The sequence below is a fragment of the Schistocerca nitens genome, chromosome 2 (assembly GCF_023898315.1).
Source record: "Schistocerca nitens isolate TAMUIC-IGC-003100 chromosome 2, iqSchNite1.1, whole genome shotgun sequence".
NCBI classification, from domain to species: Eukaryota; Metazoa; Arthropoda; class Insecta; order Orthoptera; family Acrididae; genus Schistocerca; species Schistocerca nitens.
The window spans coordinates 1004165742-1004192118 of NC_064615.1; the positions used below are offsets into that span (position 1 = coordinate 1004165742).

At 41.8% G+C, this 26377-nt stretch overlaps 2 protein-coding genes across 10 annotated transcripts in view; both read left to right on the top strand.

Annotated features, from left to right (window-relative positions):
• LOC126237344 (proline-rich protein HaeIII subfamily 1-like) overlaps window positions 1–11680 on the top strand; it is a 388790-nt gene extending 377110 nt beyond the window's left edge. For 7 of the 9 annotated variants that reach the window (XM_049947396.1, XM_049947397.1, XM_049947394.1 and 4 more), the window contains one exon: window positions 11317–11680. In XM_049947396.1, coding sequence (XP_049803353.1) covers window positions 11317–11516 — 200 coding nt within the window. In that variant the 3' untranslated portion in view covers window positions 11517–11680. Of the gene's footprint in view, window positions 1–9989; window positions 10063–11114 lie in introns of those variants that run through there. The other 2 variants (XM_049947405.1, XM_049947403.1) reach the window with 2 other exon arrangements.
• Window positions 11681–24197: 12517 nt separating this feature from the next.
• On the top strand, window positions 24198–26024 carry LOC126237345 (proline-rich protein 2-like). Its single transcript, XM_049947411.1, has 3 exons — window positions 24198–24316; window positions 25374–25614; window positions 25654–26024. The coding sequence occupies exons 1-3, from the start codon at window positions 24278–24280 to the stop codon at window positions 25812–25814; spliced, it is 441 nt and encodes a 146-aa protein (XP_049803368.1). The 5' UTR covers window positions 24198–24277; the 3' UTR covers window positions 25815–26024.
• Window positions 26025–26377: the final 353 nt, after the last annotated feature.

Below are 26377 nucleotides of genomic sequence, written 5' to 3' on the forward strand. Positions count from 1 at the left end.
CAGAGCTTTTATAAGGCTCGCCAACGCCTGATGTGGAGTGTTCGTGATTCCGTGACTCTTCAACAAAGGAACCGAACAGAGACCGCAACCCAAGTCAGACAATGGACGATCTGGCTGTATCACAAGGCTACAGAACACAGCTGCGACGGGCTGAATAACATACGTATGATTATGTTACGAATTGGGAGGAAGTCACACTTTGCTTATTAGGACAGCAATTGAAGAGTCATCCTGGAGTAACTTTGTATAATCGTTTTCCAGGCAGTCGTGGCCTAATCTAACAATCCACTGCAACCTACTGTTAATACGTAGCTCAATACTAATACAGTCATAAATACTTGATTTCACGCAAAAGTGGATTGTCTGGTCAGTGTGTTACAGCAGAGGAGAGCGTTGTAGTTTTAACTCTATTCAGACTTTGGTCTCTAGCCAGCTCTGCAATTTTAAGCATTTTATATTCTTTTATTCGGTTTTGAAATGACTGCAGTCATTTTATAGTTTCTTTCTGAAACTATAAAAATTACTCTGGCTAAAAATGTTTTTTCCAAATGTGGAAAAAATTCCCAAGGTACAACAAAGCCATGTACCTAGGAAGAAATATTATATTCAGATTTAAATGTGCTGCAGTAGACATAAAGTTCTAAATACTGTCTTTAATAATCTACGTCTTACATTGGTATCCTACAACACACCAATTATGAGTAACTGAAATCAAGGTAAGTAGTATCAAGGACCAGGTAAAAGTTGAAAACATTTTGTAATAGACGCTATAGGCAAAAAAAAAACAAATTTCCATTTTCGAGCCATGGAAAATTGTTGGTACGTTACAGAATCTCAGTGAATTTCCAAATATCACATGTTTCACGATTGCAGACCATCTTCCATTTCCATAAACTAGATGGTGGCCGACCGAGGAAGTCTGATTTATCCATCTAGACATTCTGGAACTAGTTTTCAAAATATCCAACATTTTTCTCACCATAGAAGTCTTTAACTGAAGAATTAACAATTACCTTCAAATAGTCTCACCATTTGATATAACACTTACATGTGTAGAACTCGTCATATTTACAAGAGCTACACACAACACAACCTGATGTTTCCCTACAACAAAGCAGTAGAAAAGCCGGAAACTGTATATGGCGGTATTAGCACGCATTCCTTAATAGGTTTTTTAGTCAGACATTACATTAAAACATCGAGCAAGGGAACGTCAGACATACTTAGGTACGCTATGCTCCCGATCCAACACTCTTACCTTCAGTTTTGTAAATTTAATTACTCCCCTTTTCTTTTCAAGCCCACTTCTAATATTCATTACAAATGTATTTTGTAGAGTTATTTCCCGAAATTCTGATTCCTGGTGACGTTGTACAGTGATGTAGCCACTGGAGTGCATTTCTAAGGAGTACGGTTCAAATCGCTGTCCACTCTGGCAGTTTTTGGTTTTCTGCATTTAACCTCATTCAATTATCGTCAGTTTTGGTTTCCACACACTACATGGTTCACGGTAGTGGCCTCTCTAGTCTATGATAAAGAACTACACAAATGTTCATGTTTGAGAGCCATTCTTGTCGAACCATCCAGAAAATGGTATCATAAAGTTTTGACGATGGTGTAATGATTGCTGTAGTAATAATTAATATAACAACTAAAAGGCTATATTTTCTTAAATTGATTTCCATTGAGGACTATTTTGCATTCGGTATTACCTTTTAATCTGAATGCAGTTAGTATTACTGCTGGATGTAGAGATAACTGAATTCTATTTCATAGCAGATATATTAAACGGTAGGCATTGCCCTTTACTCCCCATGTATTATTTCTTCGTTTGTAAAATTTTGGAACAATGAGTCTATATGTTGTTAAATAATGAAACAATATAAATGTCATAAAGCAGAGGCTACACGCTGTAATTATAATTTGAGTTCTCGATAATTTTTTCACAGAACATATGTAAGATACTATATTTATTTATTTATTTCTCCGCAATATCCTTTCTTTCAGGAGTGCTAGTTCTACAAGGTTCGCAGGAGAGCTTCTGTAAAGTTTGGAAGATAGGAGACGAGGTACTGGTAGAAGTAAGGCTGTGAGAACGGGGCGTGAGTCGTGCTTGGGTAACTCAGATGGTAGAGCACTTGCTCGCGAAAGGCAAAGGTCTCGAGTTCGAGTTTCGGTCCGGCACACAGTTTTAATCTGTCAGGAAGTTTCATATCAGCGCACACTCCGCTGCAGAGTGACAATCTCATTCTGAAATCATACTCCTTGTTGTCAAACATTTACAGTTCGACCACAGTACAACATTCTTGCAGTTGTAATGATGTTGGTATTGCTAGTTTGGAAATTAATTGTGCGTGCCTTATAAATTATTAGTATCCTATGTTATATGAATACTTATCTAGCTATACTTTGCCACCTTGTTGTTGTGAGTAAGTATGGTAAAAGGATTGCTTTCAAGAATTATCTACGGATTAGGTTTCACTTCTTCATTTAGAAAACTAAGATTCTCAGGATTATTTGTGGTCACTGTTAATCTTCTGGAAATCCTGCTATTCCTGTGTGCGATACTGAGAGGTGTATAAATGTACTTCAAAATGGACACTACTAAATCCCAAGTACACACAGAAGTAAAGAGGTGTTGGAGTCACACCTGGCGATCTTTCGTGAGTAGTTTAATTATGTATTTATCTGTTAGACGATGGTTGGGTCACTCCCATCAAATGGGTAAAATGGCTCTGAGCACTATAGGGCTTAAATCTGAGGTCATCAGCCCCTTAGAACTACTTAAACCTAACTAACCTAAGGACATCATACACATACATGCCCGAGGCAGGATTAGAACCTGCGAACGTAGCGGTCGCGCGGTTCCAGACTGAAGCGCCTAGAACCGCTCGGCCACACCAGCCGGCCACTGCCATCCCAGGTACCAATGATAAACATGCTAACCAAATCGTAATGCTCATAGGTAGCGGTAGTCGAAGAAAAACGCAGACCTCTTTGCATCTCTCCAAGCATTCACGAAAGTTGTCTAAACTGCCACAGTGGCAGACAAGTGGTTTACACTTGCGTCTAGGGACAGGAGATTCTGGCGCGGACTGTATGAGCTGACGACCGGTTGGACTCGGCTGATCTCGGTTCTGTAGCCAGTAGCGCTTCCTGGTGGCAGACATTAAAAGATTATATCAGCCTTTCGGTTAAAAATAGTTCAAATGGTTCTGAGAACTATGGGACTTAACATCTGAGGTCATCAGTCCCCTCAACCTTTCGGACTAGAAATTGTTTGATGCATCCAGCGCGAAATTCAAAACTGTATGTTAATAATTCAGGTTTTAAATCTCGTGTATGTTATCACAGTCTTCACATTACGGTATGGTTTATAGTCTCGTTAACCTACGAGAAATTTTTCTTTATAAAAGTGTTCCAGTTCTTGCTGTTGTAACTGGTTAATCATAGGAGAATATAGGAAGAGCTATACAAATAACATAAATTTAGTTGTAAATTCACTTTTATTACAATAACATCGTGACAAAATAGGAAAAATAAACATTTGTCACGTATAACACAACTTTCAGAGTGGAGAGTTATTCTGGTATCTGTAATTATAATTTGAAGTCTTCTTTACATTTGTTTCACTTTGTCCCATGTACGGGGTACGCTGAAGCAGTTGTTGGCGTACAGTGAGACGAACATGTTTATCATTTCAGCTTGTATCATTTGTCTTGTTGTAACCAAAAACACCCATTAGCATAACAATTATTGGACATTATCACTCAAAAAACTACATCTATAACTCGAAAATTAGGTAGGCTACTTCGGCACTGAATATAAAAACTTGAGTGATTCACAGTAGCAGAACAAAAATGTCCACAACTACAAATAAATACAAAAGTTAAATAACTTGTTGGAGATGAGCAGTGAAATTTAACTCATATGCCTTTCATGGTTTTCGGCGACTCAACATTGATGCCCTATGCTGGCTCCATCCACCTACGGGTACTCTACGGGCAAAGTGCAGAATTCATGACGCTAGGCAGGTGTCAACATATGAGACCCGCTGGAGCATGTCTAATGCCTCTGTGATGCTCCCTTTGACACCTGTCCAGACTGATTGTAGTAGTCTCTTATATTTGTAGTCCACTGCACAACGATCCCAGGCATTTCAGTATATCCATGAGACGTAAAGCTGCTACCCATTCTCCTGTTAGTCCAACGCCAATATTCAGCACCACAGACTTGCCCACATTTATGCAGCTGTCAGTGGCCATTTCGCTCTAAAACCACATGGATATCGTTTTCAGTCTGCACTAGTAGCACCAGGTCATCCACATATGCCTCGTACTTAAATGTGTATCCTCGCAAAGTCAATCCTGTCAAGCTGTGATAAAGGCTGAAAAGCAATGGGTCAAGGGCCAGTGCATGTAATATCACAGATAGAAGACGCCTTTGCCTGACTGATCTCACTATAACGAGAGATTTCATTACACGTCCATTGGCGAGCACTGTGGAGGAAGTACTGTGGAACAGCTGCATCACAACAGTGATAAATGGTCATGAAACCGCATGTGCATCAGGACTTCTGCAAGATAGGTGTGGCTCACTTTATCGAAGGCTTGATCGACGCTAGTGCTCCATGGAAGCTAGAGTTGTGAAATGACGATACTCACCTAGGGCTGTCTGGACGTTGTTTGTTATCTGTTCCAAATAGGGTTTAATCGAGTGAAATCACTTGGTGCAATACTCTTCGGTGGCATGCTGTTAATAGCTTGTGAATATTTTAAAGTTGCAATTAAGCAGCGTCAGTAGTCGATAGTTCTATGTCTGTGTGCTACCAGGGAATTTGTGTATCAAGATGTTCAGCCCCTCCACAAAAGCTGGCGATAAGGTCGTGTCAAGTCACATTAAGCCGCGTCAGATAGCAGTCCATCAGGGTGCCATCACATAGCTAAAGGTCCTGTAAAATACCAAAGGGAGGCCATCTGGTCCCAGGGATTTATTCTCTGCTCCCCTACCAATGCTCTCCACCACGTTTTCCCCTTTAATCTCCTGTGGTACAATCGTATCTGTAACTTCGGTGATGGCAGACACATCGGTATCCAAGTGGAGTGTAATGTCTTAAAAAGGCTTGCCTGTTTCTTGTTGCGATGTTAGGTATCTGCCATCATCCGTGTCCATAGCATGTCGTCCTTTCTTTTGGTGATGATGCCATACATCGACGGGCATTCTCCTGTAACCTGCTCTAGTGTCCGTGTCCTGACCACAGCGCATTCCAGATGGATATAATTTCGGCCTTATTTCGTTGTTCCTCCACTTGCCACCCCAGAGCAGGAGGCACTTTGTTGGCGCATTTCCGTAGCACATTGAAACAGGAGTCCATCGTGTGACGTCGCCACACTGTCTGCTAACGAGCATATGGCACGGCCTAGTGCCGGTTTGGCACAATCCATTCACCAAAGGAGGGTGGTGGGATACGCCCAGAGCCGCCGTTTGCAAGAGCTCCAAATACATTCAATGTTTTTTCGACAAGCTGTGTCTCCCAAGTTGGCGACGTTTATTTTCTAAGGACTGTGGTTACACCACACCTCCTGCCACTGGAGGGATATCGTACATATTATCGCCTTATGGTCAATGTAGCTGTAGGCCACAGTTCCACTTATGTCAGCGTTAAGATTGTGTCTAACATATCTCCGGTCGAGACGACTAGCGGAATGACTCGTCTTATGGGTGTATCCAGGACGGAGGCCATGGACATGCTCCCAGGTGTCAACTAAATGAATATGCTGTAACAATATTCGTATTTGAGGACACGGGACATATCGAGGAAATTGATCTTTCTTTGCAGGTACACAATTAAAATCGCCGCCTAGAATAAAATGGTTGTGTTGAACTTGGAAGAGCAGGGCAATTTCCACTGGAAAGAAGTGGCAATGGTCTCATCTCCTGTCTGTACCAGGCGGTGCATAGATGTTGATAAGTGGTTCTTCAAGCCCCTAACCCCTGTCCTGATGATAGGTACAGTAAATCCTCTGCCGTGAAGCCTCCTCTGAGAAGTGCAGCTATGTTGCTCTCAGTTTCGGAGGTATGTGATACGTAGGATTAGTACCAGTACATGCTAGGAAATTCGTCTCTGTACATTTCTTGTTGGAGGACGATGTCGATGTCTGCTGCTTGAAGCACATCTTTGAGCAAAGACTTCTTAATCTGAGACTGTACGGCATTGATATTATAGAGGTGAGCCCATATGCTTGTCTTCGTTCCATCACATGTGTATCGGCCATGGGAGCTTGTGCCATCTGCTGTTGTAGTGACATGTTACATGTCCTATCCGCCGTCGGTGGTTATATTTATAATTTTAGAGGAACACCCCACCACCGTGTCGCCTGTTACAACCGTTAGCGGGTTGGGACAATTTTGCTGTCGGCTGGGTCTTTCGAACCCCGCTTGTCTGTGTCGTCTCATCGACTGCCTTGTTTCGGCAGCGAACTGCCGGTAGCTCTGCGTTCTCAACCTCTTGAGGTTGCTCTAGATGTTTGCTGCTGTCGATACGGTGGTGTTCTGGTCGTGAGGTTAGGTACCCTCTGTGAGGTGGCCGCATTTCTCGACCTTTTCTTAATGGACGCCCTTCGCAGTCGGTCGACGAGGTGACGCGTCGTTTCTTAGGCTGTTTTGGGGAGCGTTGCTTGCGGTTGTGCGTTTCTATAAGCGAATGTGGGCGTCCGTTTCTGTTGCCACTGCGGTCTGAGATAAAGGCATACATTGGCACTATCCGGCCGTCAAGTCCATTTTCTCTTCCGATCTCTGTATTATTGGTTCGGTGGCTCCCACTCGGCGAGGGGCGTCGCAGCTGCGACCAACCTCGTGTCGTTATTCACCGTCGTCGGCTCTTCGAGGGGACTGTCCAGCTGTTGCATGAGGTCACTGTTTAGTTGGGCGTCCTTCCGTAACACATCTGCATGTGGAGAGGACGTCGCAAGAGGTCAGCTGTCGGTACTTATACAGCTCTCCGTTTGAGACATGTTGAGCAGAAGTGGCCTTCCTGCCAACAACCTGAGCAAGTTTCCGGTTGCCCATCATAAATGACTATCGCTCTTGTGATACAAGACGGCACATCTTTTGTGACCTCGATCTGTATTTGTCGCACCTCATTACGTATCGGGTACGTCGTATAGGTTGTCCATTTTTCTGGTATGTCACTGAGCACCTTGCCATAGGGTTGTGGCACGGCAACCTCAATGTCAGCCGAGAACTCAGATACAGCTTGAACACTTTGATCCTTCTTAATCCAAACCCTAATGATCAATAGCTACCGCTCCAACACGGCCGACAAAATGTTTAAATTTAAGTCTTTGCTGTCGCATACGATCTTGCCACGCACTGCGTCGTTGGTCAGTTTGACGTAGACCACACTGCTTTTGATAGAGAAGTGGAATTCAGTCATGTCTTACAGGTCAATTTCAATCTTTTCTCATATAAATCGATCCAGTTCAGATGCCTTCGGTCGTGCAAATTCATTATTAAATCTGATCTTGATGCTAGACCGTCGGTACTGATGAGCCACTCTAGATCTAAAGAGCAAGCACTAGCTAAGACTAAGAGCAAATGAACCACAGTGCGTTCGAAGCTCTGCGGAGGAACATAAACAGACGTCTGTACCGTACGTTTGCAGACAGCAGACTTGAATGCGTGTCCGAAGGAACTGTGCATCCTACTTCTGAACAGCGTAGGTGGTGGGGTAATGTATTTATCCGCCAACACCGGGCAAGCAACTTACAATTAAAATGTCTCTCCTGTACGGGAAGATACATAATGAATATGCGAGTACAGATTGTTCACCCATGGGTGACGACATGGGGGAATTTAGGTATGGCCCTGAGTCGTACTTGGACAGCCTAATGATAAGGTGACCGCGATAAACAGGAAATCCAAGCTCGAGTCCCGGTCCGGCAAACGTTTACGTTGTCGTCATTCCATTACACAGCTGAGAGTTGCCCACATTCGCAACAGGGAAAATATTTTATGGGTGACAGTGAAAGATAGATCAGAGTTGTGTTACGCTTCTGTGCAATGGGTGAGTGATGATAATACCGAAATGGCTGCAAAGTCATCGGCCTTTCTGCTATACACAGGACTGATCGTCTTGTATGTAAATACGACGTGAAATTTGTTTTTCGAGCACCATCTAAGATCAGGATCCTCTTAGGTTCCGTGTAGGATGATCATGGGTCGCCAAGGTGGGTGTCTAATGTTTTCCTTGCAGTTGTGGCATGCCACATATTGATTAGACTATCAGTACTGTGGAGGAGCGATGTACTGAGAATAAACGTCACACGACTCCAACAGCCGAGCGCATTTGCATTACAGAACATTGGTGCCGGTTATCGTATGGAATGGAACAACACGTGGATTCTGGCACGCATTTCCAGCTATTGGGAAAGAGTTATTATGGAAGCAGTTGGAACTAAATTGGCATGTAACCTTATAAATACAGACAGTAGTTTTCTTTTTTTAAATTCTGCATGCATTCCTGCACTCTTCCTTGTCAAAAAACAGAGCGACAAAGTTAATGCTACCACACATGCTCGTTATTAATTTCACTATCTAAAACTTCTGACGTCGGTCATCTTTGGTTTGTGATTGCGCTAGTCCTTACAGTGTGTGTGTTATTTATCTTTCAGCAATTTCACTGCAAACCGTTGTTTTTAATTCACTTGCACAAACCTTACTTGCTGCTGTTATGCCTTCTCCCGTCGAAATATAGGCGTTTGGCGACAGCGTTACCCGCCTGCATTCCGGTAAGTTGTTTGACCTGATGTTTGACTTCATGCGTAAAATATGGAACGCTTTTCAGCTTCTGACTGATCAAAACCTGGTTATATTTTCCGGTAACGTGTGCCACGTCGTCAAAGTTTTGAAATAAAAGGTTTTGTTTCTTTTCGCTTCTTAAATTTCGACAATCTCCCATCATATTTGTATAGTTGCCGCTGTTACTGATACAAACCTTCCAATTTTAGTATGTAGTTTCTGTGCTCCTGTGTCGGAAGTCGTTAAATTTCCAAGAAAAAAATTCAAGTCCTATCTAGTATGACATTCCAATGCCTAGTTAATTTATACTTCTGGATACTGTAAACTGTTAATGTTGGTTTCACAGATGATAGTTTACTTCCAGTTATTTCGTGCTAGTAATGCCCACATAAATATACATAAGTTTCAGAAAACGAACATCGCACTTTCTACAACTGCGAGCTTCTCTCAAAAGTGAATGGGGGTCCGGGTTGCCCGCGTTGAGTGTTGAACGGGTTTCGTAACCCGTGACTCCATTCAGCTTGTCCTCGCCTCTCCCTGCTTGGTTTGCGGTCACTGGCCTCACACGTCATCCAGCTACTCTGAGAACACATTCAGCTAACGACATCGAAGTAAACAACCTGTCTACATTAGATAATCAATGAATTTATCATGCAGAAGTAATTGTTTTGCATATCGTCACCCGGTATTTTTCATCTACAAGGCTGCTGTGCAAATCACTCTCAAGTGCCTGGGACAGGGTTCATCGAAACACCTTCACACTCACTCGCTATTATTCCATTTCCGCAAAACGCACGTAAAAACCGACGCAACATCTTCTCGTGCGAGATCTGATTTCCCCTATTTTATTATGACGATCGTTCCTCCGTGTGTAGGTCGGAGTCAGCAACAATATTTTCGCGTTCGGAGGAGAAAGTTGATGATTGAAACTTCGTAAAAAGATTGTTGGATTTTCCTTTCCGAAAGTAGGATTTTTTGACACTTTTGACAACCACGTTTTTGCAGTTATCTGTGGGAAAATAAGCGACACTATGCTATTCAGTTCGTCGCAGCTGTGCTCTGTAGCCTTGTGATACAACCAGATCGTCCATTGTCTGACTTGGGTTGCGGTCTCTATTCGGTTCCTTTGTTGACGAGTCACGGAATCACGAATACTCCACATCAGGCGTTGGCGAGCCTTATAAAAGCTCTGTGGCCCACGCTCACCTCAGCACTTCCATCACCATGAGGGCGACAGTGGCAGCGCTCCTTCTGTGTCTTTTGGTGAGTACTGCGGGCTGAAGATTAATAAAATTCAAATAAAAATTTGTGCTTCATACGCCATTACTAGCACATTCACATCAACATCCTATCTACAAACAGCTGTAGACGTAGGGATGAGTATTTATTGGTACTGATTTCTGTGTTCATAGCATTCTGTTCTCACGTATAAAAGAGAAAACTTTGTTATGATACGCATTTGTTGACACTGTAGCGATTCATATATCAGCACGTGAAGCAAATCTACACTTTATTTTTTCGATAAGAAAGTAGAGTTCCATCAAACCGACTGTAGGTTATCACATTGCGAGCGAGCACAGAGGTTGAGATATTGGGGTATCAGTTCGCGAGAGTGGCATTCAAATTCCTCGCTGATCATCCAGCTTTTGCTTTAGATTTTACCCCTGAACCACTTACAGCATATGTTGCTCTCTTTCCTTTGATAAAACACGGAGTATATCCATGAAACTGTGAGGTTGTTCCTCGTGTCTAATGATCCCGCTATCAACAAGTTGTTAATCTTTAATCTTCTTTCCTTCTAACTCTGTTCGTGTATGTGCCCTCGACGAATTATATATAGAATAAAGATAGCGAAGTAACATTTTGCGATAAGTATATCGGATTGTTGTTGATAGCTGTTTTAGCAAGCGTTTAAGCCCAGCTGTCAAATCCCACAAGAAGACATAACTGGATATTTTTGCGCTTCCTCGTCACACACCTCGTGTGTAAAATGTTTGCAACTGATGCAGTTTGTTGGGACTAGCGAAGCTTTCATACTAGTTACTTCTCTCCTTCGCGCACATGACAGTCGTCTACGATATTCGTCATATCCGGTATCAGTCTATGCTCCCTAGAAGTCCATGAGACATTCAAAAGTTCTTGAGTAAGAGTACATTTCTCTGTATACCAAAAAGCGAGAAAACCTATGTGGGTCATGTTGCTAGTACGTACTAACAACTGCAATGTTGTTGAATAGTGTTGCATTCATATTGTTACTGTCAAGTCATCCTAAACATAATGCAAGATGTACTATATAGCACACTATTGCACTACAGGTGGCAGCATGCCGCAGCCAGGAGACTCCACCTGGCCCTCCTGGACCAACTGAAGGGCCACAACCAACTGGTCCACCTGGCCCACCAACTGGAGGTCCTGAACCAACTGGACCGCCTACTGGGGGTCCTCAACCAACTGGACCACCAGGCACCCCTACTGGAGGTCCTGAACCAACTGGACCACCAGGCACCCCTACTGGAGGTCCTGAACCAACTGGTCCACCAGGCACACCTACTGGAGGTCCTGAACCAACTGGACCACCTACTGGGGGTCCTCAACCAACTGGACCACCAGGCCCACCTACTGGTGGTCCTGATCCAACTGGAGGACCCCAGCCAACTGGTGAACCTCAGCCTACCGGCCCACCAGGGCCACCCTCTGGGGGACTTTGGCTTTTTTGAATTGGTGGACTCTGATGGTTGACGTTCTTGCATCCGTGAAACATCAAGAGAGTTCAGACTTGATATCTACAATTAACAGAATCTGACTTTACTGATGGAAGTGTTCTGTGAATCACTTTGTAAAATTTTTTGTCGTTAAATAAGCATCTAAAAATCTCCATAAATGTTTCCATCTTCTGTAAACTGTAACGAATAACCTATTGCGTCGAAAACTGTGACCCCTTTGCTGGATAATGAGTTTGAGATCAAGGTAAAGTTAACACAGACATAGGAGAAGTTTTATAATTCAACCAAAACTTTTCTCTGTAAGTTCAGAATGTGTCCTACGTTGCGAAGTCTTCTAATTCCTCATTGAGTGTGCACTTCGCCGCCTAGGCTATGAATCCAACGATATATAAGTGTAACATTCCTTTGTACCCGTTATAGATGTCTTTTCTGGTAGAATGATTGAAAAAACAAACTTTTGTGATGTCTATTGGAGTACGACGCAACCGTCAGAAAACTTCTAGAAGTGTACGTCTGCTTCATTTTAGCTACGTGGGTTATGGTAGAGACCCTGCCATTGCGTATCAGGTAAGTATGTTAGATAACTACTCAGGAAATGTGATCACCAGACAACTTCTGATATTCTTTAGTATTTCAATTTTCTTCATAACGAACTGAAATTATTCTGAATTAAGACTGTTATGATAAGTAGCCACAACAAAAAGGCAAATATATGCAAATAAGTAGTTGTGTTAACCCAGAATAATGTCACGTTATCAAGCGCGAGCAACTATTTAGAAAATAATAATACCTGCACAATTACAGTTGCAAGTACGTTGTACTTTGTTCTAACCGTATGTGGCGGGATAATTACTAGAAGTGCAATCTACTCACACACAGTACCGGCGAATTTTCCGTCCTCTTTCACTCAGTGTAAATATCTGGGACAGGGCTGTAAAATAAAGTTTATATGGAAAGGGGATGTGGACACTGTGAATATTAGCAGGAGATTAGTGGCAATGTGCGGCGAGTGTGCACCGAGACGAAAACTGCTCTTGCAACATGACCTAGCTCGCCCCTTTATGAGTTGGGAAACAACAGCTGCCGCCGCTAAAATTAGTTTCCAGGTACTCCCACATCTACTGTGTTTTCCTGACATGGCAACATAAGCTTCAGTAGTCCCTCGTCAAAATTCATTTCTGCAGTCTGTCGACCCACTGAAAGGAAAGCTCCTCGCAATTCCTAGAAATCTCAGATGTGATGTCCATGCAGAGGTTTCTTCATAGCCCCTAATAGTTGGAAATAGGAAAAGGTCGAGTCAGGAGAACACGGGCATCCCGTAGTAGAACTGTCTTACGCCAACCCGACATGAACCCCTTGATGCCTGTGGCTGCCACGTATCACGATGCAGAACTAAATCTGATTGACGGCGGTGCGGAGATTGGTTGGGCCGCACTTGCGGTTGGCTGCGAAACTAAAAGCGCCAAAAGCAACGACCGTGGCGACACACAGGCTCTCAGCGCATCAGCCCCAGCAACGACCATTCCAGGAACTGCCGATGACATGCCTCGCTCAGGCCGTCCAAGGGATGCTATTGCAGTGTCTGACCGCTACCTAACCCCATCGTGCACATCCTGTGAATGACTTCTTTCAGGATAACGACATCGCTCGACAAGAGTGGCCAACACTATCGTACATGGCTGGGATGGATTGAAAAGGGCTTTTTATAGACGACGTGACCCAGAAACCAGTGTGATGGATCTATGCCAAATCGTCGTTGGGGAGTGGGACAATCTGGACAAAATGTGCCTTTATGAACTTGTTAATAGTATGCCATGACGAATACAGGCATGCATCAATACAAGAGGATGTGCTATTGCGTATTAGAGGTGCCGGTGTGTTTAGAAATCTGGACCAACGTCTCTGAAGGGACAACATTCAATGTGTGGTTTTTATGAGCAACAAAAACGGCGGAAATGATGTTGATCTCCATCCCAATTTTCTGTACTGGTTCCGGAACTCTCGGAGTCGAGTAATACAAAACTTTTTTGATGTGTGTATAAAAAAACCTGTCAAGACGATAGCAGCGTCACCTGGCGAGGAACGACTGCCAGTCAGACAGGCATATGGGTTATGTAGTATCAGAGAGCGTGCTGCCCATATGTAGAAGGGGAAAGTCATGCGACCTATCTGAGTTCGAGGGAGGGCAGATTGTGATGGTCCGGATGCTCGGCGAGAGCATTTCGTAAACTGAACAACTTGTTGGTGTTCAAGGAGTGCTACGGTGTGTCTTGGGGAAAACAAAATGAAACCACGTCCAGATGTCGTGTGGCTGGGCAGCAGCACCTCATTACAGATATCGGACCTCATAGGCTGGGCAGATGACAATGATGTTTGGTATGTGGTGAGGTCAACTGCACGGTCATCAACGCCCGTACAAAGTACTAATTTGTACACAGTCCATTTTTTTACATACTTCAATCTAGTCACTGTCACGGATGATAATGATTATGATGATGATGATGATGATGATGATGAAATGATGAGGACAACACAAACACCCAGTCCCCCGGAAGAGAAAATCTCTAACCCTGCCGGGAATCGAACCTGGACGCTGTGATCCAGAGGCAGCAACGCTAGCCGTTAGATCTCGAGCTGCGAACTTAGACTGGGCCGACTTATAAAACAGGAACTGTAGTACGTGCTTCACCGTGGTGGGTTGCTCCTGTGCCGTCTAAGGTGCCATTTACAGTGACATGTACAGTATAGACTGAGGTGACGAAAGTCATAGGATACCTCCTGATCCGGTTTCCTTTTACCCGATACGGTGCAGCAACTCGACGTGGCATGGTGTCAACAAGTCGCTCAAAGTCCCCTGCAGAAATATTGGTGCAAGCCACCTCAGTACCTGTCTGTACCTCTCGATTTTGTCCGATAAGTGTTCAATGAGATTCATGTCCTGAAATCTGGGTGCCCAAAGTATTCACTCGAATTCTCTAGAATGTTCTTCAAATCAACTGCGAAGATTTGTGGCCTAGAGACATGGTGCCTTGTCATGCATAGAAATTACATTCTTGTTTGGGAACATGAAGTTCATGAACGGCTTCAAATGATTTCCAAGTTGCTGAATGTAACAATTTACACTCAATGATCTCTTCAGTTGGACCAGAGAGCCCAGTTCATTCCATGTAAACACTGCTTACACCGCTATGGAGGCACAACCATCTTGCACAGTGCCTTGTTCACAACTTGAGCCCATGGCTTTGGGAGGTCTTCACCACACTCTAACCATACCACCAGGTCTTAGCAACAAATCGGGTTTCATCTGGCCAGACCACGATTTTTCAGTAGTCTCGGGTCCATCCGATATAGTTACGAGCACAGGAGAGGCGCTGTAGGCGACGTCGTTCTGCTAGCAAAAGCCTCATGTCCGTCGTCTGCTGCCACAGTCCATTAACGCCAAACTTCGGTGCACTGTCCTAACGGATACGTTCGTTGTAAGACTTACATTGATTTCTGCGGCTGTTTCATGCAATATTGCTCGCCTGTTAGCCCTGACAACTCTACGCCAACGGCACTGCTCTCAGTCGTTAAGTGAAGGCCGTCGGCCACTGCGTTGCCGTCATGAGAGGTAATGCCCCAGATACGGTATTGTCGGCGCTCTCTGGACACTGTGGATGTCAGAATATGGAATTCCTTAACAAATTACGAAATGGAATGTCCCGTGCGTTTAGCTTCAGCTATTATTCAGCTTTCAAGGTCTGCTAATTCCTGTCGTGCAACCACAATCATGCCGAAAACCTTTTCAAAATGAGAAAAAGTGACAGCTCCGAAAATGCACTGTCCTTTTACACCTTGTGTACACGACACTGTTGCCATCTGTATATGTGGATTCGCTGTCCCATCACTTTGTCACCTCAGTGTACGATACAATATGCGTTGCGGCTTGTAATGCATTATACTACAGACAGAGGTGACAGTCGAACCACATGACTTGTTGTAGCTGAGTTTTCAGGTCTTGTTCAACTTTCTTGCGTGTTGTTTGATTTCCTTCATTCTCGGTAGGGATGAACTGGTTCTAAAATGGTTGTTTAACGGATTTGGGAGACATTGTGTTGATCACAGTTGAGGATACTATAAAAGCACAGTTCCGATCCCATAGTGATATTACGTAGATTAGTCGTATTCTGCTCGAATTATCCTTGATGAGCTGTTATAGACTTGTGTAGTACTTAAACATTATATATAAGTGACTAGCTATTTTCCTTTTTCAGTATTCTTTGGCCTCTTCAGTTACATCTTTTACATATTTCCTTTGAGACCTCTCAAGGATTTCTTGAGTACTTCTACACACTTGCTCAAACGGATTTAACTTGTAGAGGGAGTCCGCTATGAAGCGGTGTTTCGTACATTTCACACCCCTTGCTGTCTTCATACGTCGCCTAATTCTTCGCTGTGATTTAGACTTCACCGTCATCTACCTGGCTAACTTACATATTTCTTATCCGACATGCTTTAGCGTATGATTTTGTTTCTAAAGTAGATATTACACATGAAATTTTATTCATAAATGTAGGAGAGCTGATAAACCAGATTCCACTGTAATTGCTCAGTTTAAGTATAATGGTTACCGAATGTGTTGAAAGCACCGCGGTCTCCCAGCGAAGCTTGACACTGGTGTAGGATGTGAGAGCCTTGCAGTTATTTTCCGGAAAGGAAAAACCAATCCATTGTCTGTGCTGCACGATTGTTCACAAGTGACACCCCGCATTCCTTCGTGTCTATATTTAATGCTAACGTTTCAGGAAAATTAGATGTGAATTCCGATATTGTGAACACCAAGCCCACTTGATTTTAAAGTCTTTATTCCAACTAATAGTTTCGACTGAATCGTGCCGCCATCTTCAGACTGGCATTAAACTCTTCGTACATTCTCACATACAGGTGTCGTCGACATTTTGAGAACCAAGTTTAAATACATTAATAAACTAAACGACGAACCATGTGGAGTTTCTTAATGTACTTACACTTTGTTCTCAAAATGTCGACGACACATCTACGTGAACATACACACAATAAGTGTAGTAGCAGTCTGAAATTGACAGCACGATTATGTCGAAACTAATAATTGCAATAAAGATGTTAAAGACAAGCGATTTTGGCTTTCACAAAAAAGGTGTACACAATTCAGATACTTTCACACATGTATTCTTGCTGCTTGATGTCATAGAAACCCATGCTGCAACTTGAATGTCTCTAGTAACCGCGTTCAAAACAAATTGTCCATTTCCACCATCAGTAGTGTCAATGTACTCATAGTGAATTTCCTATGATGCAATTTGATTATGCGGCACCTTTCATTCCCCTTAACGAAACTGATTGAAGAGCCCATTTTGTACGAATTACGCATGTTCTAATCTCCGCGTCGTATACCCTTATTTCATGTTTGAAGATAATTTTTATGCCTTAATTTTCAGGGTTTCGTGTAATTAAATTTCAAGTGGTGAATTTTTCATGTACGCATCGCAAACAAGCCTGAAACAAAGAGGGATACATCAACTCTGACCAATTGCTTTCACCACTGTTGAAAGGTGCTTCGCCCAACTTTTTCTCCCCTTCTTTCGAAAAAGGTATTTCATTTGCAATCTACCATCTACTCCTGAGTAGCATTCTCCTATTCACCAGAAAGGACGACCACATGAGGATGCTATCATGTTCTCATATACTTAAGTCATCGGAGTAAACAGTTGGGATAAACTCTACTAAGAGGTTCACTTAGATTTACATGTACCAGTATTGAAGCATAGGAGTGGAGTTCAGACCCATTGTTTTTGCAGATGTGTAATACGTATATCACAGAGCAATAGGTCTCAAATCAGAAGCGAAAAACAATACAAATTTCCAGTTGTAAGAAGGAAAATGTGAGGCTAAGGAACGTTTAGTGTAGTCAGCTACCAAATTCAGACTGAGCGAAAATTAATTACTGGAATAGTTCTATAAAGGGATAATGCATGTACAGACAACGTAAATGATAATAATAGGTTCTGTGGCAACAGTGATCGGGAACTCAATGCTACATCGTGTGACCTCTACTTATTATCAATAATGCTGATTTATCATTTAAGAGTTTATGGACTAGTTGTTTGGAAGCTTTGCAAAGGACAAAATAATATGTGAGAAGAGAATGAAGGTCAGTTTCCGCAGCATAAATGTAACTGCTAAAAAATACAATTCGTTAATTTTCACATCTAGCAGCAAAACTAACTGCATGTGGATGAAAAGGTGATATTATATGTAAAATAGTCGTGAATGGAGACGAACAGAATAAATACAGGCTTTGAGTTGTTGTCTTACTCCTACGTGTTACTACAGCAACAATTACATCACGGTCAAAACGTTTTTAATACTAGGTACTGGATGATTTCACAAGAGTAGCCGATATGAAAATTTGTATGATTCTGTGATACATACTACGAGTCACTGTTGGAATCGGCCAACTCATACGAATACCAGGCTCTAACACTTTGTAGGGATATCAAATGGAATGTTCACATAGGTTCAGTCGTGGGTAAAGCAGGTGGTACACTTCGTTTTATTGGAAGAATACTGGGGAAATCAATCAATCTACAAAGCAGACGGTTTACAAATCACTCGTGAGATCGGTACAAGAATATTGCTCAAGTGTGTGAGACACGTACCAGATAGGACTAACAGAGGATACTGAACGGATACAGAGAAGGGCAGCTGTGTAACACTCATGGGAGAATGTAACAGAGATGCATCTAAGATCTGGATACTTTTAGGTTCCTTGTAGGATGATCATTGGTCGCCAACGTGTGTGTCTAATGTTTTCCTTGCAGTTGAGGTATGTCACATATTGGTGAGACTATCAGTACTGTGGAAGACCGATGTATTGAGAATAAGGGCCACTCGATTCCAGCAGTCGAGCACATTTCCATTACAGAACATTGGAACATTGGAATGAAACAACACGGGGATTCTGGCATGCATTTCCAGCTATTGGGATAAAGTTATTATGGAAGCAGTTGCAATTAAATTGGCATGTAACCTTACAGATACAGACAGTAATTTTCTTTTTCAAATTCTACATGGAATCCTGTCAAAAAAACAGAGCAACAGAGTTAATGCTACCTCGCACGCTCATTCTTGATTTCTCTAACTATAACTTCTGACGTCGGTCATCCTTGCAATGCCTTTCAGCTTCTGACTGATCAAAACCTGGCTATATTTTTCGGTATCGTTTGCTACGTCGTCAAAGTTTTGAAGAAAAATTTATGTTTCTTTTCACTTGATAACTTTCGACGATATCCCGCTATATTTGTGTCGTTGACGCTGTTGCTGAAACAAACCTTCCAATTTTAGTCTGTAGTTTATGAGCTGCTGTGTCGGAAGTCGTTAAATTTCCAAGAAAAAATTCGAATCCCAACTAGTATGACATTTCAAGGCGTAGTTAATTTGTACTTCTAGTAAACTGTTAATGACGGTTTGACAGATGATTGTTTACTACCAGTTATTTCGTGCTAGTTATGCCCACATAAATATACATAAGTTTCAGTAAACGAACATCGTACTTTTTACAACTACGAGCTTCTCTCAAAAGTGAATGGTGGTCCGGGTTGCCCGCGTTGAGTGTTAAACGGGTTTCGTAACCCGTGACTCCGTTCAGCTTGTCCTCGCCTTTCCCTGCTTGGTTTGCGGTCACTGGCCTCACACGTCATCCAGCTACTCTGAGAACACATTCCGCTAACGACATCGAAGTAAACAACCTGTCTACATTAGATAATCAACGAATTTATCATGTAGAAGTAATTATTTTGCATATCGTCACCCGGTATTTTTCATCTACATCTTCCTCTACAAGGCTGCTCTGCAAATCACACTTAAGTGCCTGGGAGAGGGTACATCGAACCATCTTCACACTAACTCGCTATTATTTCATTTCCGAAAAGGGAACGTAAATACCGACACCTACATCTTCTCGTGCGAGCTCTGATTTCACCTATTTCATTGTGATGATCGTTCCTCCCTATGTAGGTCGGAGTCAGCAAAAATATTTTCACGTTCGGAGGAGAAAGTTGGAGATTGAAATTTCGTGAGAAGATCCCGACGCAACAAGAAACGCCTATGTTTTAATGATGTCTACCCCAAGTCCTGTATATGTCCGTTGCACTCTCTCCCCTATTTCTCGATAGTAGAAAACGTGCTGCTCTCCTTTGAACTTTCTCGATATATTCCGTTAATACCATCTGATAAGGATCCCACATCGCGCAGCAGTACTCCAAAACAGGACGGGCAAGTGTAGTGTAGGCAATCTCTTTAGTAGATCTGTTGCATCTTCTAAGTGATCTGCTAATAAAACACAGTTTTTGGATCACCTTTCCCATAACGTCTTCTATGTGTTCTTTCTAATTGAAGTCGTAATTGTAATTCCTAGGTCTTTAACTGAATGTACGGCCTTTAGATTTGACTGATTTATAGTGTAACCGAAGTTCAATAGATTCCATTTAGAACAAACGTGTATGACCTCACACATTTCATTATTTACGGTCAATTGCTAACATTCGTGCCAAACACATATTCTATCTAAATCTTTTTGCAATTGCCTTTACTAGACGATAAACGATAGCATCATGTGAAATAAGCAAAGACGGCTGTTCTGATTATGTCGTTCATATAGATAAGGAACAGCAGAGGTCCTCTGGGAATGAGAGAAATCACTTCTGGTTTACTCGATGGCTTACCCTTAATTACTACGAACTTTAACCTCTCTGAAAGTAAAACAGGAATCCAGTGGCACAAATGAGACGATGTTCCATAAGCATGCAATTTGATTACAAGCTGCTTGTGTCGTGCGGTGTCAAAAGCCTCCTGGAAATTAAGAAATACGGAAAAATTTTGAAATCCCTGTCGATAGCACTCAACACTTCACAAGAACGAAGTTTTCTGAATATGTGTTGATTATGTGTCAATAAGCCGTTCTCTTCGAGGTAATTTATAATGTTCAAATAGTATATAAGTTCCAAACTACTGCTGCATATCGACGTTAAAGATATGCACCAGTAATTTAGTCAATAATACGTATTAACTTTCTTGAATATTGGTGTGACCTGAGAATTTTCCAGATTTTGCCTACAGATACTCATCGAGCGAGCGGTTGTACATGATTGTTAAGTATGGAGCCACTGAACCATCATACTCTGAAACGAACCTAATTGGTATACAGTCTGGTCTAGAAGACTTCCCTTTATTGAGTGCCTGGAGTTGCTTCATTACTCCGTAGAAATCCTCATGTAAGTTACTCATTATTGTTGTTTCCTGCAAATTTATATACCATGAAAAACTAGATAGCAAAGGATAGGTGAACGAGTAAAATGGACAATATGTACAAACGAACGACGACTACTCAACTAATTCCCAAAGATGAACGAGTCTGACCTTCTCTAATAACAGCTGTTAAGCAATTCAGAATTCTAATCACAATTGTTTCACGAAATTCTCAGAACTATATAAATTTGGAGAGAGAATTGTAGAAATATAGCGTGTGTATTAATAACTTTGCTACGCCCCTTGGAAGTGTCGCACAGTTTGAAAACCCCTGATAAAAACAGTTTCTTACATCCGTTTAATGCAAAATGGTCTCTCTCCAAGCTTAGCATCTGTATAGCATTCGAAAGCTTTGCAGACATTTTCCGGAAGGCTTCCGCAGTCACCTCCTGCCATGTATGGAACTCATTCTTCATCTATGATGATAGATTGTTCACAAATGACACCCTCCGCTCCTTCATATCTCTATGTAACGCTAATAATATATGTGTACCATCTGTAAAAATTCCAGTTCTCATTAAAACACATGCTGCAGCTACATAAAAGATCGTCGTATTTTCAATATATATTTTTCCTCATAGTAAAATTCTGGAGAAGCAACTGAATTCATTCTGCACCTTCTATACCCATTAATCACATCGACTAATTTTCTACAAATTACGAATGTCCTCCGTTCAACATCATAAATCCGTATTTCACATCAGCAGATTAATTTTTATATCTTAATTTTTTGGGTTCTATGTAGTGGATTTTCAGTACAGATGTAGCAAATTAATCTGCATCCGATATGAATACCTTAACTTTGACGATTAGCTTTCGCCATAGTTGAAGTTCTTACCGCCCACTTTTCGCTTCCCGTTGCTTCGAAAAAGATATTTCATTTCCACTATACTACACACTGCTGCTGGCATTCTTCTATTAACCAAATAGGGACGACCCCCACTTCATGAAGCGAGTACGGTATTCCCAAATTCCTAATTTCACAAGAATAAAGGTTGGAGTAAACTCTACGAAACTTTAAGTAAATAAAAGTCTGATCCATAAAATCTCAAATTTGGCACGATCCCGCCACGAAGCATAAAAGCTTTACATGTACCAATATTGCAGTACGAAGGAGATATGGAGGATCCAAATTAATTGCAGATGTATACTGCATATGACAGTTGGTGTTGAATGAGTCGATAAAAATCATATCGTTTTCGATTTGTAGGAACTATAATAGGGAGATAAGAAAAGTTTCCCTAACATAAATTTCTCAACAATCAGCTACAAAATACACTATGAGTTGTAATTATCCGCTGGAATGGTTGTCTAAAGGAACTTGCCATGTAAGTACGGTTAGGTCATGTACAGTCAACACATGTAATAAATACATGTTCTGTGTCAAAAATAATCCAGAACTCAAATTAACGTTACAGCATATAGCCTCTGCTTTATGACATTTATATTGTTTCATTATTTAACAACATATAGAGTCATTGTTCCAAAATTTTACAAACGAAGAAATAATACCGATAAATATATCTGCTACGAAACAGAATTCAGTTATCTCCACATCCAGCAGTAGTACTAACTACATTCAGATTAAAAGGTAAAGCCGTATCCAAAATAGCCCTCAATGGAATTCAATTTAAAAAAATATAGGCTTTTAGTTGTTCTCTTAATACTAATTATTACTACAGCGACAATTACACCGTAGTCAAAACTTAATGATACCAGCTACTGGATGGTTCGACAAGAATGCCTCTCAGACATGACCATTTGTGTGGTTCTTTATCATAGACTAGAGAGGCCACTACTGTGAACCATGTAGTGTGTGGAAACCAAAATTGACGATAATTGAATCAGGTTAAATGCAGAAAAACAAAAACTGCCGGAGAGGACAACGAGTTGAACCATACTCCATAGAAATGCTCTCCAGTGGGCATATCATTGTACAACGTCGCCAGGAATCAGAATTTCGGGAAATAACTCCACAAAATACATTTGTAATGAATATTAAAAGTGCGCCTCAAGGAATATGGGAGTAATTAAATTTACAAAAATGAAAGTTAGAGTGTTGGATCTAGTGTATAGCGTACCTAAGTATGCCTGACGTTCCGTTTCTCGATGTTTTAATCTAATGTCTGACTAAAGAAACTATTAACGAATGCGTTTCCATCTTTTCTACTGGTTTGTTGTAGGTAAACATCAGGTTGTGTTGTGTGTAGCTCTTGTAAATATGACGGGTTCTACAGATGTAAGTGTTATATCATATGGTAAAACTGTTTGAAGGTTATTGTTAATTCTTCAGTTAAAGACTTTTATGGTGAGGAAAATGTTGTATATTTTGAAAACTAGTTACAGAATGTCTAGATGGATAAATCAGACTTCCTCGGTCGGCCACCATCTTGTTTATAGAAATGGAAGATGGTCTGCAATCATGAAACGCGTGATATTTGGAAATTCACTGAGGTTCTTTAACGTACCAACAATTATCCATGTCTCGAAAATGGAAATTTATTTTATTTGCCTATAGCTTCTATTACCAAATGTTTTCAACTTGTACCTGGTTCTACATATTATTCCTTCTTAACTTGATTTCAGTTACTTATAAATGATGTGTTGCAGAATACCAATGTAAGACGTAGATTATTAAACACAGAATTTACAACAGTATGTCGTCCACTGCACCACATTGAAATCTGAATGTAATATTTCTTCCTAGGTATATTGTTGTACCTTGCGACTTTTTTCCACATTTGGAAAAAAACCTTTCTTAGCCAGAGTATTTGTTATAGTTTCAGAAAAGAAAACAGTACACATAAGTGACTGCTCTCATTTCAAAACCGAATAAAAGAACATAAAATCCTTCAAATTACAGGGCTGGCTAGAGACCAAAGTCTGAATAGAGTTCCAACTAAAATACTCTCCTCTGCTGTAACACATGGGCCAGACAATCCACCTTTGCGTGAAATGAAGTATTTATGACTGTATGAGTATTGAATTACGCATTAACAATAGGTTGCTGTGCAGTGTTAGGTAAGGCCACCACTGCCTGGAAAACGATTATACAAAGTTTTTCCAGGTTGACTCTTCAATTGGTCTCCAAATAAGCAAAATGTGACTTCCTCCCAATTCGTAACATAAACGTAACAACGACCTCATCATTGTTGGATTTTCCTTTCCGAAAGTAGGATTTTTTGACACTTTTGACAACCACGTTTTTGCAGTTATCTGTGGGAAAATAAGCGACACTATGCTATTCAGTTCGTCGCAGCTGTGCTCTGTAGCCTTGTGATACAACCAGATCGTCCATTGTCTGACTTGGGTTGCGGTCTCTATTCGGTTCCTTTGTTGGCGAGTCACGGAATCACGAATACTCCACATCAGGCGTTGGCGAGCCTTTTAAAAGCTCTGTGGCCCACGCTCACCTCAGCACTTCCATCACCATGAGGGCGACAGTGGCAGCTCTCCTTCTGTGTCTTTTGGTGAGTACTGCGGGCTGAATATTAATAAAATTCAAATAAAAATTTGTGCTTCATATGCCATTACTAGCACATTCACATCAACATCCTATCTACAAACAGCTGTAGACGTAGGGATGAGTATTTATTGGTACTGATTTCTGTGTTCATAGCATTCTGTTCTCGCGTATAAAAGAGAAAACTTTGTTATGATACGCATTTGTGGACACTGTAGTGATTCATATATCAGCACGTGAAGCAAGTCTACGCTTTATTTTTTCGATAAGAAAGTGGAGCTCCATCTAACCAACTGTAGGTTGTCAGTTCACAGTGCGAGCGATCGCAGAGGTTGAGATATTGGGGTACCAGTTCGAGAGAATGGCGTTCAAATTCCTCGCTGATCATCCAGCCTTTGTTTTAGGTTTTACCCCTGAACCAGTTAAAGCATATGTCGCTCTCTTTCCTTTGATAAAATACGGAGGAATTTCATGAAAATGTTAGGTTGTTCCTCGTCTCTAATGATCCCGCTATCAACAAGTTGTTAATCTTTAATCTTCTTTCCTTCTTCCTCTGTTCGTGTACGTGCCCTCGACGAATAATACATAGAATAAAGATAGCGAAGTAACATTTTGCGATAAGTATATCGGATTGTTGTTGATAGCTGTTTTAGCAAGCATTTATGCCCAGCTGTCAAATCCCGCAAGAAGAAATAACTGGATATTTTTGCGCTTTCTCGTTACTCACCTCGTCTGTAAAATGATTGCAACTGATGCAGTTTGTTGGGACTAGCGAAGCTTTCATACTAGTTACTTCTCTGCTTCGCGCACATGACAGTCCTCTACGATATTCGTCATACCCGGTATAAGTCTAGGCTCCCTAGAAGTCCATGAGACATTCAACAGTTCCTGAGTAAGATTACATTTCTCTGTATACAAAATAGCGAGAAAACCTATGTGGGTCATGTTGCTAGTACATACTAACAACTGCAATGCTGTTGAATAGTGCTGCATTCGTATTGTTACTATCAACTCATCCAAAAGAGAATGCAAGATGTACTACATGGCACACTATTGCACTGCAGGTGGCAGCATGCCGCAGCCAGGAGACTCCACCTGGCCCTCCTGGACCAACTGAAGGGCCACAACCAACTGGTCCTCCTGGACCACCAACTGGAGGTCCTGAACCAACTGGACCACCTACTGGGGGTCCTCAACCAACTGGACCACCAGGCACCCCTACTGGAGGTCCTGAACCAACTGGACCACCAGGCACCCCTACTGGAGGTCCTGAACCAACTGGACCACCAGGCACACCTACTGGGGGTCCTCAACCAACTGGACCACCAGGCACCCCTACTGGAGGTCCTGAACCAACTGGACCACCAGGCACCCCTACTGGAGGTCCTGGACCAACTGGACCACCAGGCACCCCTACTGGAGGTCCTGAACCAACTGGTGAACCTCAGCCTACAGGCCCACCAGGGCCACCAGGGCCACCCTCTGGGGGTCGGTGGCTTTTTTGACTCTGATGGTTGACATTATTGCATCTGTGAAACGTCACGAGAATTCAGCCAAGATATTTACAATTAACTGGATCTGACTTTACTGATGGAAGTGTTCTGTGAATCTCTTTGTAAAAATTTTTTGTCATTAAATAAGCATCTAAAAATCTCCATAAATGTTTCCATCTTCTGTAAAGTGTAACGAATAAACTATTGGGTCGAAAACTGTAACTCCTTTGCTGGATAATGAGTTTGAGATCAAGGTAAAGTTAACACAGTCATAGAAGAAGTTTTATAATTCATCCAGAACTTTTCTGTGTAAGTTCAGATGTGCTCTATGTTGCGAAGCCTTCTAATTCTTCATTGAGTGTGCACTTCGCCACCTAGGTTATGAATCCAAAGATATATAAGTGTGGCATTCCTTTGTACCTGTTATAGATGTCTCTTCTGGTAGAATGAATGAAAAAACAAATTTGTGTGATGGGTATTGGAGTACGACGCAGTCGTCAGAAATCTTCTAGAAGTGTACTTCTGCTTCCTTTTAGCTACGTTGGTTATGGTAGAGAGCCGGCCATTGCGTATCA

Excerpts from the sequence above, each read along its gene's own strand:
- LOC126237345 (XM_049947411.1), top strand. The coding sequence starts at position 24,278 with ATGAGGGCGACAGTGGCAGCTCTCCTTCTGTGTCTTTTG. Across the intron at positions 24,317-25,373 it reads CTCTCCTTCTGTGTCTTTTG|GTGGCAGCATGCCGCAGCCA; the intron begins GTGAGTACTGCG and ends ATTGCACTGCAG. Across the intron at positions 25,615-25,653 it reads ACCAGGCACACCTACTGGGG|GTCCTGAACCAACTGGACCA; the intron begins GTCCTCAACCAA and ends CCCCTACTGGAG.